This window comes from Aquila chrysaetos, chromosome 25, assembly GCF_900496995.4.
Source record: "Aquila chrysaetos chrysaetos chromosome 25, bAquChr1.4, whole genome shotgun sequence".
Classification (NCBI taxonomy): domain Eukaryota; kingdom Metazoa; phylum Chordata; class Aves; order Accipitriformes; family Accipitridae; genus Aquila; species Aquila chrysaetos.
The window spans coordinates 205,627-220,976 of record NC_044028.1 but is presented as its reverse complement, the minus strand read 5'-3'; the positions used below and the strand labels follow the sequence as shown (position 1 = coordinate 220,976).

The following is a 15,350-nucleotide window of genomic DNA, read 5'->3' as shown; positions in this document are numbered from 1 at the left end:
GGATACAGCATCCCCTTTCCGTTTCAGTAGAACAATATAGTTTAACAATGGAGATAATTAATATGATTCATTTTAACATGATGATAGTAGCACACACAAAATCTGAGTTAAACCCCTTAACAGGTGTGTTAAATTCTGCAAGGCCAGACAGAATTTGCCCTAAAGTATTTTTTGCAAAACCAAAAAAACCCCAAGCGAACCATAAATAACTACCTGAAGCAGTCTCTGCAACGCTAAAAATTATTTCTGAGAAGCCATGCAGGACGAGAAACCTAGAAGACTTTTGAAAGATAAACAGTCTCATCTTTAAATGTAGGAAAAATAGGGCCCAAAATAATGATAAAGCAACTAGCCTAACTTCATTCTTTAAAAGGATTCTGGAATAAATTACTAAAAAATATTTTAAAAAAATATTTAAAGGATTAAAAAGTGCAAAACAATATAAATTGATACATCAACTTTCATCTTTGACAAAAGAGTTTACTTGCTGATGATGGGCAAGAAGTAGATATTATATAATTTGACTCTGGTAGGATTTCTGACACAGCTCAATTTTAAAGGAATACTTAGGAAGCTAAATGATACCACCTAGACTTATGAATGAATGATTATACTTCTTGAAAATGCATTTGAGTCTAATCATTAATAGTTTCCCATTAAACTGAAATAGCATTTCAAGTGGTATTCCAGGAGTCTATCCTGGCTCAATCTTGGTCTGATTCAGTATTTTCATCAATTTTGGTGACAAAATAGAAAGTATGCATACAAGATTTGTGACACTGTTCTGGGAAGGATTTTAGTCATTTTGGGAGACGAAAATGAGGAGAAAAAATATTCTGACAAATTTTAAGTACAGTCTAAATAACATGAAATTCCATAAAGTGCAAAGTATTGCACTTTGAAAGAGAAAGCAAATGTATTAATATAAATTGGGAAATAATAGATTAATAGCAATATACTGAAATAGGATGTGAGAGCTGCAGCATACCATAATATAAATAATGAATAAATAGTGATATGTTACTGCAAACAGACAAATACTATTATAGTACATAAGAGACGTAATTTGAGAATGGTAGCAAGTACTTATTTCATTCTACTTGTAAGAAATGAGGCCGCAGTTGAATAGTATATCCAAGTCTAGGAATGATACCTTCAGGACGATGTAAATCAGTTGGAAAGAATCTGGGGAAGAAAACACTGCCTGTGAGAGAGGCCAAGAATTTGGATACAGTCTGAAAAAGAGTGAAGGTGTACTTGAAAGACGCTCCCCCCCCCCCCCCCCCGCCCAACCTCTTAGAAGATTATAATCAGTTGTTCTACTTGCCTGCTGAAGAAGAGAAAATCATCATACAGAAAAGTTGATTTAGACTGGCTATTGGAAAAATCTTTCTAAAGAAAGTAGTTCAACTCTGGGACACTGCAGCTGCCCTGGCCCTCCACCCCATCCCCCGTTTGAAGCTAAGCATCTGTATTTTGTAGATTCCGATGCAGTTCAGTAAACCAGATGGTCCTTTCCTGCATCATCCTTTTGAGAAATCCCTCACAATTCAACGATCCCTTGACAAACGCAACTTGTTTGCTACAGAGTGTAGTGCGCAAGCAGCCCATCCCTCCCAGCACGCCTGTGGCCCTGCTGGTGGTTGGCATCAGCTCCGGCCGGCTCCCGGGAGGAAACTCTTCCCGTGCTGGTGAGCGCAGGCGGGCGAGACCATCCCTTCTGCACACCTACCTGAAAGAACGTTTGTTACTAGGGGTAAAAATGGTTCGGTTCCCAGGCTGCAGAGGAAAGCCTTGGAATGAAAACTGCGCGTCAGAACCGGTGAATTCATACCCAAGGGGCACAGGGAAGGTGTATTTTTCCCAGAGAAGGCAGATTTTTAGGAGCGAACATCTGTACTGAAACACGCATTTATGAGGACTCGGCGCTCTCAGCGCACCTTCGCGCGGGCAGGCGCCGGCCGCCACCGCCTGCGCAGCCAACAGCGAGGCACCGCCCCGGCATCTCCCGCCCGCTCCTGACGTCACCACGTCGTCGCTCCCACAGCACTCTTGCGTCGTGGCACGAACCCGGATGCGAGCGTGAGGCGGAGGCCGGGGCGGCCGCGCTGCCAGGCTGCGTGCCGCCTTCCGCCCTCACCCTGCGCAGGCCTCCCGACAGGAACTGCAGCCGACAGCGTCAGCCCCACCACCACGCATGCTCACCTTGGCTAGGGACGCGGAGGCTGATGGGGGGGCGCTCCGCCCGGCCTCGCACGCGAGTAGCAGACGGCAGCACCAATGAGCGAGCGGACCGCGCGGAAGTCCTGCCCGCGGCGGAGGGGAGGGGGGGGATTGTTGTGGGTGACGTCACGGGCGGAGGATGCGGGCGCCCCATTGGCTCGGGCTCGGCCGCCGTGCGCTGGGATCTTAAAGGGCGACCGGAGCGCGGGCCGCGCTGGCCGGGCGGGGCCCATGGCCAGCACCAGCAGCCACCTGGTGAGTCCGGGATTTGCGGTGCACGGTGCTGCGGCCTCCCGGGACTGCTGGCGGTGCGCCGGGGGAGAGGAGTAGGCCCGGGCGCCGGGGCCGGCCCGTGAGGGGGTGGCCAGCCGTGCCCTACGCACCGCCCGGCGGCGGGGTCGCGGTGGGACTTCGCGGGCGGCCCCGCCGCCTGCCGCCCGCTCGGACAGGGACGGCGACCGGGCAAAGCCCTGCCCTCCGTGGGGCCGGCCTCGGCGCTGCTGCTCCCGGTCCTCGTTCCGCCTCCTCGGTCGCCGTGGGCCTGGCGCGGGAGGGCCCCGCTCCCGCCCCGGTCGCCGGCGGGGCCCTGAGGCGAGCGAGCGCGGCGGCGGGCGCCCCGAGCTCGGCCCCTCTGCGGGAGGAAGCGAGGCTGGGGCCGAGGCTGGAGAAGCCGCCCCGCGGCCTCTCGCGGAGCTTCGTTCTTGGTTCCGGGTACGGGGCGTTGGCGTGGCTTTGCCGGGCCGTCTACCAGCGGGAGAGCCGGCGTTGTTGCCCTGGGGCAGCCACCTGTCACTCTGTAAGGGATTTTTCTTGTAGTGGGTGCAAACGCGTGAGGAAGGTCGTGAGGGTCCAGTGGGACGCCGTTTCAAACACGGTTGTTTACGTGAGTCCGACGGCGTAAAACTCTAACGTTTTGTGAGCACTGACTAATGTAGGATGGAGTTGTAGCTGACACACAGAACTGGTAATGGTAAATCGTAGTTTACGTTGTAGATTATACAGTTTAGTTAGTGCAGAAATTCCTGCATCGAAAGAGTGTTTTTTACAAAAATAACTGCTAGCTTTCATTGATGTTAGTGTAATTAACTGGCAGCGATATGTTCCTTATCCTTGTGTGCATGCTGCTGTGCTTTTGGGTCTCGTGTTCTTTCTGTCAGTTGCAAGCTGCCAAGCTCCACTCTGTAGCGCTTAAAACTTTTTCATGGGTTGGAATTGGCTAAGGAGGGTCTTCTGTGTGGAGACTGGCATAACTGCGTTGATGCTTGAAGTCCTGTTTCAGTGTGCTCTCCTCTTCCTGCTCAGTGCTTGTTTCATCAGAGTGTTGCACATAATCATATTTGTTGTCTGAAGATGAGAATTATTATGTGGAATAGCCCTACAGGGGAGGACATGGAGTACTGCATTGAGGATTATGAAATAAAGTAATGTTTCATTGTTAAAGGAATTAGTTTTGCTTTTCTGCCACTTGATAGAGCTCCATATGGCGGCTTCTCAGCATCAGAGATGACTTCTGTTTGCTTGGACTCTTTTAAACAGGGAGTATGCTTCCTTTTATGCTTCTGTCCTTGCTTGTTGCCTTGCTTTCCAGGTTTTTCTCTCCAAAATACTTCCATTGCTGTTTGTTTTCTATATATGATTTAGGTCCCTGCCTGTAAGAGAAACATACAGAGAGAGAATGAATGAAGAGCAAAGCTGACAACCGTTTTTGTTAAAACTAAAGTATTTTTTCAGGGTAACTTATTTTTAATTCCTTCTCTTCCATCCTGTTTAATATTTCTCTGGTCAGGGGAGCGTATTGACTGGCAGTAGCAGACAGAGGTGGCTTAATTCAGCTAACCTTTTTGTAATTCAGGTTATATCAAATATGGGAAATTCAGTATTTCTGAGACTCTGAGCAAGTTACTGTTAATGTTTGTATGGTGGAATTAATGATATTAATAACTTCTGTGATTATTTTACTATGAACGCAAAAGACGGGGGGGGGGGGGGGGGGTGAGGAATAGAGCACAGCTTTGAAAGGAATATTCCAGCATTCCTCTGCCAAAACAGTTAATTTTTGTATTCATGTATGTGGAGACAATTCCTAAAACGTTCTACTATTTTCTGAAGGTGTGGTACCAAGGAGAGAATTGCACTTTTAAGAAGGAAACAACTTTAGTGCTGCTTTAGTTTTAGGTGTCAGTATGGTCTTAATTATTTGCTGTTAAGGCCTTCATTATAAGCATATTGGGTCTCATATCAAGAAGTGCTCTTCCTCTCAAAATGAAGAGTCTGGAAGAATGGTTATTTACATCTTCATTTTCAGCAACATCTTCACTGGAAGGATCAGCTGCTCTAGTGATTATTAGATTCCACCAGTGTTTCTGACCTGATAAAACCTATGGTCACAGGTATGTCTGAACAAAACTGCTAGCTTCCCCACCCCCGGAACTAATATAAACTACACTTTTCAAAGAACTGGTTTCTTAATAGAGTAAGTTCTGCATCTATGCTAGGAATTAGACTAGGCTATGGTAAGAGTTCTGTTTGTAGTTATTTGTAGCTATAAAACTTTCAGACAGGCTTGATGGGTTTTCCCTACATACCTGTCTACTTAATATTCTCTTCTCTTGGGTTTTCAGCGTAAGGCTGTGACTAGTCTTTATCACTCGTGCATAGGCTTTTAACGGAGATAAGTTTTCTGTAAATCTTTTACTGAAGCAGGCTGCAGGAATAGAAAACAGTAAAAGATACAGATGTTGAGAAGGTGCTCAAAGGTGAAAAAATGGAAGAAGCTTAAGAGGAGCAATTCTATATGCATTCATATTTCTAACATAGGAAGTGCTGGTAGCTAGCGGAAAGGAGACAATCCAGAGAATAATCTGGATATAATAGTGATGTTCAACTAAACAATGAATCCACTGTGTGGTTAGGCTTTTTTTTTTTTTTAAAAGCAAATTATTCTTTGGGTTACTGGTCTGTTACTTACAGTGCTAGAAGTAATGTCTGTTTCATATAGCTCTTGAAACTCTATAAGTAGATTGCTGTAGCTGGACATTATAAGACACCCTGTAGACTCAGGCTCATTTTACTTCCCTAAAGTGGATCAGTTGGAAGCCAGCATTGCAGGAAAAGCTTGGAAAGGGGTGCTGACTATTGAAGTACTTGCAGGAATTTTGGTACAGAAGGCATGAAACCAAGGCACAGTCACTTTGTTAGACTGAAAAAAGTAATAAACTGGCAAAGTAATAAAAATAGGTTTGATACATGAAGAGGTGAAATATTTTAGTAAACCCTGTTTTTTAACAGTAAACTTGTATTTTAACTAAATTTTTTTTTCTAGAAAAGCTGTGTATTGCTGTAGAACTAGCACATTTATTGCATCAGAAAATATGCGAGTGAGAAATTACTTTTTAATATAGAAAGATAAAAACTTAATTCAGAAAATACTATGTTTGAAAGATAAAATCCTTCTCCAAGTTCCTCATATTGGAACTTCCTGAAGAATTTGTATGAAGCCAAGGAATTATTGTTTCTGGTATTTCAAATGGGAAAACTTTTTTGCAGGTGGCCAAGTTAGATTATGTATATGCAATAAAGAAGCAAAAAAGGGGAAGGAGCTAATTTTTTTCCCTCCCCACTTCCCTTTCTGATGTCTTATTTGCAGGTAAGCTTGTGGAAAGTTACTAAGGTCTAACTAAAGCGTATGAAAGGGCTGAACACAACATATACAAAGTTAGTTGTTCAGTCTAGAACCTTATTTTTCACACCTTATGGATTCTACTCAACAGTGCTGTAGGAAATGACTGGTTTGTTGTGTGACTAAATATTGAAGTTGAGACTTGCTTTCTGCTTTAAAACACAAGCTGTAAATACTTCACCTGGCCAATATTCTATAACTCTTTATGGTGAAAAGTTGCAAGGATTAACTTGCTTAGCACACTCTTCTGAAAAGAAAGTGTTACATTTGATGTTTAGTTTTTTAGTAATCCTGCAAGAATCTAATTTACAGTTCTTGACTGTGCTGTCCAACCTTTGCACATTGCTGCCACCTCTGTGTGGCTGCTTCTCTGCTCTTCACCCCAAGCTGTTCTCTTTACCTCCTAGAATTGCTAGCAAGGAGCGTAGTATAGGAAGTCCTTTTGTGTTTGTTAGCATGAGCCCCCATCCATGCGGCGCAACACCTCTTAATATTGGTGTGCTTCATGAGATAATTGATGGTGTAGAATGTGATCTAGACTATTGCGATTACAGATGGCTTTTGTTTTCTTGTGAGCTACCCTGGATCTGTTTGTGTGAAATGAATTCTCAATGGCTTGTTTACATATATAGCTATTTGGGCCATAGGCTGACTTTAGGTTCTTAGAGATTTTTGTGGTTTCCTGTTTCTGATCTGTTTTGAGGCTTGGGGTGGGGGGAAGAAGGTGGTGGAAAGAGGCCTTAAATAGTCTGCCCCTGAGGGTGCTTGGGACTTACGTGCTTTGCTTAGCAGTAGAGGAGGTTAGAGGGTAACTGGCCGATATGCAGGTTCTTACAAATCTTCATTAGCTTTAATCCCTACCTGAATTTGGAATTAGAATCCTGGAAGTTAGTGGCAGGACATACCACCCTATGCGTAAGGTTGTCAAATTTAGAAAAAGGCATTTGCATCAACTAAAATGTTTGGGTCAACATTGCTCTGTATGTGAGAAATTAATTTCTATAGAAACAAAATCAGTCATGTGTATAAAATACCTTTATTTGCTAAATGAAGAATCAAAACAATCTAACAATGTAGAGGTGTTGTGTTCTCTGTGCTTCCAAATCCTTGAGCCTATTGGTTCTATTTTTGCTGATATAACATGAATCTGATTTCCTAATTACTCATTATGGATAAACTGTGTTGTAGGTTTATTGCAGAAAGTAAGGAACTGGTGGTAGGTGATCAGTTCAGTTATGAAGGTGGTGGAGTGTCAGAGCTGAGCTTTGTTTCTAGTGTTTTGAGATTATTTTATATGAACAATACAGTGTGTCTCCCCAAACTCTAAAACACTTCTTTGTATACCATGAACTTTGTGAAGATGTATATCCAGAAAGCTTAAGAAGAAGGGACAATTAATTTTGATTCTTCTTCAAAGTTAATCTTCTTGATTATGTTTTGAAGGTAGGACTTGTATCTACCAAAATTGATTTTGAACATGAGGCAAACAACTGCCAGCTAGATACTAGAGTCTTTTTTAACAACCTGCTTGTGCCTTACAGTATTACAAAGAAAAGTCCCTGAAAAAAACTATCTTACTGATCAGTTTCTCACAGGTTATTAGAGCATGGCATTATGTCAGGCTTAGCCAGGGCTTTATATAAATTTCCTCTGAAATAATAACTGTATCTCATGATGATTTATTACAAGTATTTTCAACATTACCTTCATATTACTGTAATTTCTCTTTAAATTGTATTAGGACTGTTAACATATCAAGCAGACTACATTAACTTGAGTTCTTTTCATACTTTTGTTTCCCACTATTGCAAAGGTCCCAGCCAGTTTAGGTAGAATAGTGTCTTTGAAGGGTTATCTACTCCAAGCTTTCCTCTTCCATTAACACAATCTTTATTCTTGAAATGTATTACCAGGACATTATTTTTAAAGAAGTCTTTCTTTTCTTTTAAATGATGGTCATTTCTATCAAGATACTTTAAGAGATATTTTTTTTTGGGGGGGGGGACGGGACAGTTTTATGCAGTGCTTCAATGAATGCTTACCTTCCAGCATTTGAGAGGTTTCAAATGACACTGCACATGAAGGTGAGCATAGTTGTTTTGGTGGATCAGAACCTAGACTTCTTTATATCAGTTAGCATGGCAGCCTGTTCAAACAACAACAAAGTCCTCCTTTTATACGACTGAAGGCTTTTGAAACTTGCATGGTTTATTCATAAAAATGGTCTATTAAGCAACAGATTTTTCATGTAGCAACTTTTGAGATCAAAAAATTTCACTCCACATAGATGTATGACTTTTTTGCAAAACCAAGTTGTGTTAAAATAGCTTTTATAATTGAAATATGAGATTTCAATCTGCTCTTTTAAATCTTGTAATCAGCAACCATATTTGAACCTTGATCAAAGTATAGATTTTTGACAAATTGTTTGGCTTCAGACCGTTTTGCTGACTGTAATGGTCAGTTTCTTCAAGACATGTGGAGTTGATGGGCAATTTGTTGGGTTATGAACTAGATCTTAAGTTCTCTACAGTAATCTTTGCATACCATTTGACGATGAGGTTTGAAAGAGTGCTGATGCAGCTCTAGACAGCAAAACGCAAACCACTGTGCTACAGAAGATTAATGTTTGATGTTAATGCTTTTTTAATATGTACAAATAACTAATACTTGGAGTAGGGTTTGTTTACTGCAGTTTGAAGAAAATGGTTTACTATGATCTTCAGAGAACTTCTCTGTAGAAAAATAACATCCTGTTGTCCTGGGAAAATATCTTTGGCATCTTTGTAACCTAGTACAGTTTTTAATAAGTGCCTTGTTTGCTTTTTGGAGAGAAGTGTTTGTTCTTAGAAATGCCTGTTGCTTTTATTTGTTATGATTTTGTGTTAGACATTTGAATTATCTGCCTTATGAAAGGTTGAACAAGATCTGTCATTTCAATATAAACTTCACTTGTGATATGTTGAAGATTAACCAGCTTGTTTAATTAACTGCTTTGTATAGTACCTAAAAACAGGAGGTTTTTTTTACAAATGCCTTAATACCACCCCTTTTGATCAGATTTTTTTTTAACCAGGTTTTTTAATGCTATGTTTTGCACTCTGCTGCACAGAGATAAGTCATTAAAGTATGACTTAATGTTTTCATCCCAGAGAAGACTAGGTATTTGCCAATGTAGTGTTCAGTTACAATTGTATTTTTTTTAATATATTCCTTCTTTTCAATGAATGAATGTTGAGTGTGGTTCTTTAAAACCTCTGGCACTTTTTTCCTCAGATTTCAGAATCTGAAAGCATACTTCCAAGTCTGGTTTCCTTACTGTTGCAGTGTAGTGGTATTCCTTCTTGACTGGGGAGATATGTAATATTCTGTCAAGCTGAAAGTGTGAGCAGAGTACATATTTTTAAATACCTCCCAATTACTATGGTGTGTTATTTTTTTTAATATGGCTGTATGTATTTGAGTGTCAAAGTTAAGCTGTTAGGTGAGTGAACAGTTTACTAGTTGTGTAATGCATTCAGGAGTACTGCTGAGGCTCGGCTTAATCTGAGTTTTGTCTTGTCCATTACATACTTGATTTTATGTTATAATGATGAGACAGTCTGGCAGCATCTGTTGACACTTTTTAAGGCATATGAATGGATTTTCTCTCTTTCTTTAGGCAAATATTTCAATTCCTTAAAGGTAATAATAATGTTGACAAATAGATGTATTATTAAATTCTTTAAATTATCTGACAAACTTCTAAGCATATATAAATGGAAAGTGGCATGCAACGGAGTTTCATAAATTATTCAGTATATTGTTTCTCCCTGTATACACACATATGTACAACTGGTTAATAGAAAGGGGATGCTGTTGGTCACTTAGCAGAAAGTCTGGCAGTCCATTTTTAGACAGAAGTCCAGAGCATAAGTAGACATGAGCATATAAGGTATGAGAATTGATGTTTACTGCAGTTTATGAAAGCACACCATCTATTATTTTTCTGGGTTGCCTTCATTCACAGCAGTTGCTTTGATGTAGCAGAGTACACAGTTTATGAAAGGGAAACTGGTGTTGAATATTGACAGGGATCATGTGATAGTCATTATGCTTCCTGCAAACCACTCCTGGATGGGATTGGTATGTAATGGGAAGTGCCACCTGTGCTGTGCTCTCTGCCCTGGAAGGTGAGGCTTTTAGTTGGATTTTGTTATTCTGAATCAGTGTTTCTTTGTATCTTATGTTTCTTGTAGCTGAGCTACCCTGCTTTTGCCTGCATTCTCTTTTTAGGTACTATGAGGAATAGTTTGAGGACATATATTCAGGCCCATCTTAGTATATGACCTGATGAGTTGCTTTTTTTCTTTTGGAATATGCTGGAACTTCCAGGGTGTACCGCACTCTAGCCTTTGAAGTGGAGGCTGTCACAAATAGGTATTGAAGAACCTGGAGAAGGTAAACATTTTCATTGTGGGATATGAGGGGGGAGGAGGCCAATGGGAAAGCTGTGCATAATATCTGTTAATTGCCCTTTCTTATGCTCTTTTACAGATACAAGATGTGTGTCAGATGCAGTTGCTGCATCTTTGTCAACCCTCTGAAACACCAGTGTGCCATGAAAAGAATATATTAAATATAACTGCCTAGATGTTAATTTGTTCCCTTTGCATTTTTCAGATAAATCCTTAGGAGACCCCAGGTTATCAATGTTTAAGTTATAAGCAATACAAAATAAATTTCAATTTCAGAATTTTTGGCTTGTATGACAATATCAAAATAATTTATAAAGCCTCTCAGGTCAAGCCTATCTATCTTAAACTGTCTTTAGCAGAATGTCAGTATTGATAAATAGTAGCAGGTCAGCTTTGTCTCTAAAACTACAAAACACCTGTCCAATGAAAGCAATTACCTTCTTTCAATGTGGAATAAAGGCCTTTATTCCTCCTTAATAGCACACATAAATAGATGGACTCCATATTTTTACTTGAAGACAAGTATATTAATTCGGACATTGAATCTTAGATTCATAGATTTTGGAAGATCTTTCTGTTTCTGTATCAATGGGCTATGTTTGGCAGAGATGTAAAAGCTGTGGTTGGATACTGTGACATGCTGGGAGGGTATCTTATACTGTATCATGTAGTATCTGTTTTGAAAGCCTCTCAAATTCCATTTGCAAGTGAAAAGGTTAATTCATAGATATCCTAGAGGGCTGCTATGTTGCTTTCTGAATACTATCATTTCTTAAGCAGACTTTGCTGATGTAGGACATACATGTTTGTATTGATTTATCTTCATGATGGTCTGTGAAATTCTTATCATAATTTAGTCTTAGCACTTAGGACATACACCATGCAGTAATTCTTATATCCAGTAAGACTTGTGTTGAATTGCAGGCAATCATAATTTTCGGAGTTCTGTGTTCTCTGATACCGCAAGGTTAAAAGAGTCAGATCCTTTAATGAACACAGATTTCAGGAGCTTAATCTAGTCAGGTGATTAGATGTTTTTCCAGGAGTTCAGTGTCTTGATTTTCTCCTGAAACTGGTTTGTTTTGGTTTTCTCCTTAATGTTTGCACAGTACTAGTGGCAGTAAGGCTTTGCTTCTCCTATTTGATGCTTTTTAGTTCTGTATATTCAGGTATGGACTAGCTTAAGTTCTTTGTCCACTTGTTTCCCACTGTTATGCCTAAGTTCTTGGACCATATTTTAATTTGTAGTAGTGTTTTGGTAGAAACAAAAATAAAGTCTCACTGTTTGTCTAATTTACCAAAAGCTGTGGATTGCTTTGAGTAAGAGATATACTTTTTTGCCAAATGGTGTGTGGCTTCCCCCCCCGCCCCAGTCTTTAAATTTATGCAGTTATTCTTTTTATTTCAACCTTTTTGGTTTAAGAGTCAATTCAGTTGTGAACTGGAAGAGATCCTTCTTTGGGGATGACTATTAATTAGAAGTTGTTTAAGAATTTAACCAGTTTTACTTAAAACGTGTCCTATATTCGTCTTCCTCGACAGTAGTCTGTATTTCAGACATTATATAATGCCAAGTCAAATGTTTTATGGATATCTATCTGCATTATTTCATTTAGTAGACCTGTGATGCATTTTACCATTAAAAAACATTCATAAGAGGGTTGTGCCAATGTTCTGGCTTATGCAGTCTCATCAGCATTGTTTATAATCAAAACAAATATACCAGTTGAGGTGTAGACCTCGTGTTGCTTTGTGTAAATAATACTCTCTGTTAGCAAGGTATGCTTCCAAAAAAATTGGCCTTATAGGTAGGTGGATGGAAGAGCTTTTCTGATTGTGTCTGCCCTATGTCTTAATGAAGCTAGAGATTCAGTAATACAGTCAGCAGTTAGTAATACAGTCAGCAGACTCAGTGTTATCAGGCAAGTGTTAGGTTAGGACCATGTTCACTGATTTTCTTCGTAACAGAAATGAGATCTTGGTAGTAGAGTTTCAGTAATAGCAAATATATTCTCAGTCATCTTCAGGGTTCAGTATCATGTCAGTTAGGGTAGAAGTAAAAGATACTGGAAGCTTCAGAAGGCCCAGTCTCTACAAGTATTTTTTGCAATACTGTATCAGCATACTTGCAATACTGTAGAACTGTATCAGCAAAGCAGTGTTGCAGATTTTGCAGTGGGAAAAAGCTAGTAGAGATACAGTTGTTGTGGTTGTACTTGCTTTAGAGCAGTGTGGTATTTGTTTGATGCATACGATGTGCTTAGGTATATTAAAAGTTGTGGTGGTAGTGCTGTTGTCAAAATGCTGAATTGCAAAAAGGATTCCAAAAAGTATAGGTCCTTTTAGATAGCTGGGAGCTTTGCCTGTGACTGGCTTTTCAGACAAAGGGGAGTGAGGAAAGTATAAAAGGAAAAATGTAGTGATATCTAATGGGCTTATTGCACTGATTCAAGTTTTCTTCTCTTAAGGTTTATTTCTACTGTTTGCAGGCAAGAGGGGAAAAGAACAATATAAGGACTGATTTCATATGGCATGTAAATAAAAGGAAGCCTGTTTCTAGTGATTTAGTGAAAATTAGTTAATGAAGATTTTGATATGTCTGTTGATCTATAATTCCACTTAACCTTCAGAAGATTTGTTATTTTCTTCCTTACTAGGGTTTTCAAACTCACAGTATGTTGCACTAAGAAGGAAACAATTTGTATATGGAAGTAAATTAGAAACAGCATCCTGAAGAGCTTGGTAAAGTAGGTAGTGTTAGAGACTAGTTTTTTAAAAGCAGAGGTAGAATGATTAGATTAGTGGTTACCAGTGTGGTCCATGGTGATCCATGATGTGCAGTAGGTAAGTGTGTTGTCACTATGTGAGGGTCTGTGCTTTCACTGGTTTGCCAGCTGAGAAATGTTAGTAATTGCTGGAAGGAGAGCATCCTCACGCTTCTGAGAACTGCAGATGCAGTTTAGAAGGTTTTTGAATTCTTCAGTGATTGACTTCATATCTCACTAAAAAAGTCTGTATCTAGCAGAAGCAGAATCTTAAACCTGATTTTTGCAAGAGTGGCTATACAAGGTTAAACTGGATGAACTAGCCTGTATCCTGTCTCTGGTGTATGTGAAGACATATATGTAGAAACATGTATAGTCTCTGCAGACGTGTTTTTTGGAGTCATTCAAAATAAAACTGAGGAGGTAAATAGTACAGGACACAAAATACTATACAAGAATGTGGAGTGTGGAAAGACAAGTGTAGGAGTGACCTTCGCTATAAATCTTGAGGTGCAACACACCTAGTTGCATAGTTCTGTCATTTCTTAGGTAACTGATACTTTAAATCTATTGCATCTTCCTCTGTCTTTCTTGTTCTTAATCTTGACTTTCCTTTGAGAAAGTCAGGGGACTAACTGACGTTATACCTTGGCTGGAAATAACGATCTCTTCCTACAAAGTCCTTTACTCCTGTCTCTTCTTCCCTTAGGACTTTTCTGTACTTGATATTCATTGTGACTTAGTTTCAGATACTGTGCAAGGAAATACACTGGGTCCAACACCTTTTTCCCCCTTTTTATCAGTGCTATCTGGTGCTTTTGTGGTGTGTTTTTTTTCTTGTTTGTTTGTTTTTTTAAGGTGATCTTGCTAGCTGCAGAATCTAATCAGATCCCCTGTAGTGTTGCTGCTTTATTTACCTGTAAACCCTCAGTTGCTCTAGAATAGCCTGACTGGAACCACCAGTTTGTCATTTAAATCCTGATACTTAGTCTGTGTGCATGTGGTTTTTATTTACTATATTTCAATTAATGGGATATTTCTTATATTGGCATCACTTAGGTTGTTGAGCAGTCATGCTTGTGTCAGCCTTGCTGCCCTCTTGATAAGAAAGAGTACAAGCTTTTTTTAATTCTAGCTGCTATGTATCTTTATACAGGCTGCTGTTTGCATAGCTGTCTGAAGGAAAGGTGATTCAGCTGGGCTATGAGAATGTTAGGGACAATAACTAGTCTGGGGAAGCTAAAATATCTGCATGGAAGGTGTAAAAGGAACTGTGACCTACAGCACACATAATACTTCAGTGTGTATGTGCTGTTTTCATAATAGCATCAATATAGTTTCTCCTCTTCAAAGGGAAGAATGCTGCATAACTGATTCTGAGTAGGGGTATATACTGCTCCTTCAGGGAGTTAGTGAACTTTTCAAAAAGCAAAATTCTCCCATCTGTCTCCCAAGTCTTCCCCCAGGCTCACCCCCCTTCTGTCCTCACAAAAGCTGTACAAAATGTAGCAAATGGCTATCATTATAGGCAGATTCCTCATCAGTCTCTGCTGTATCACAAAGCTCAGACAAAGGTCTAATAGAAGGTGTTACCTGTTCTTGTTTTGCTGCACTATTGGTGTAGTCATAGTTCTTGGAAAAAGCCCTAAGGAGCAATAGAGATCCTGGGGCAAGTAGGCTGCACTCAGACTGGAAAGGGAATCTTCCCTTATGCTTCTTGGAAGATATTGTTTAGAGTAGTTGCTTAATAATAGTTAATTTTCAATCTTGTGGAAATTGATATTTATACATGAATTATGGAGAGTGGAGAAAATGGAGTGTTTAGCTGTACTTTTTTTGACCTTGTTACCTTCAATTTCGAAAGTATACGTTTGCATGCTTAGAAATATGTTGGTGTCACGTTGTTCTGTAATGCCACTAAATGTGTAAGTAAAGTGTATTTCTGAATTGTATCTTAGTTTTGAAAGAACTTTAGCAGTAAATAAAGGCTGCTTTTCCCTACTGCATAGAGCACGGCCAAGTGAGCAATTGCTAATTGGGGACCTAGGTGCTTTAAGCCCATATGCATGGTTGAATGCAAGTCCAATTCCCCTTTAAAGTGGTTTCTGATAGAAATGCAGAAAATTGTTCTGAATCAAATTGAAATTCATGAGGTAAAAAATTATTTTTGTCAGAAGTAATGTTTATTTGAATATCAACATGAGGTATGTTACAGACTAGGTCAGG

General features: G+C 39.9%; 1 protein-coding gene across 5 annotated transcripts in view; it reads left to right on the top strand.

Moving 5' to 3' along the window:
- The first annotated feature begins 2,172 nt into the window (after nt 1-2,172).
- The window catches only part of PDPK1 (3-phosphoinositide dependent protein kinase 1), a 36,747-nt gene continuing 23,569 nt past the window's right edge, over nt 2,173-15,350 (top strand). Inside the window, exons 1-3 of one of the 5 annotated variants that reach the window (XM_041120191.1) lie at nt 2,353-2,478; nt 10,277-10,342; nt 10,439-10,586. Coding sequence is in view for 1 of the 5 variants with exons in the window: in XM_030001284.2 (XP_029857144.2) it covers nt 2,455-2,478 (24 nt within the window). In the remaining 4 variants the exon portion in view is untranslated. Of the gene's footprint in view, nt 2,281-2,330; nt 2,479-2,914; nt 2,935-10,276; nt 10,343-10,438; nt 10,587-15,350 lie in introns of those variants that run through there. The other 4 variants (XM_041120192.1, XM_041120193.1, XM_030001284.2 and 1 more) reach the window with 4 other exon arrangements.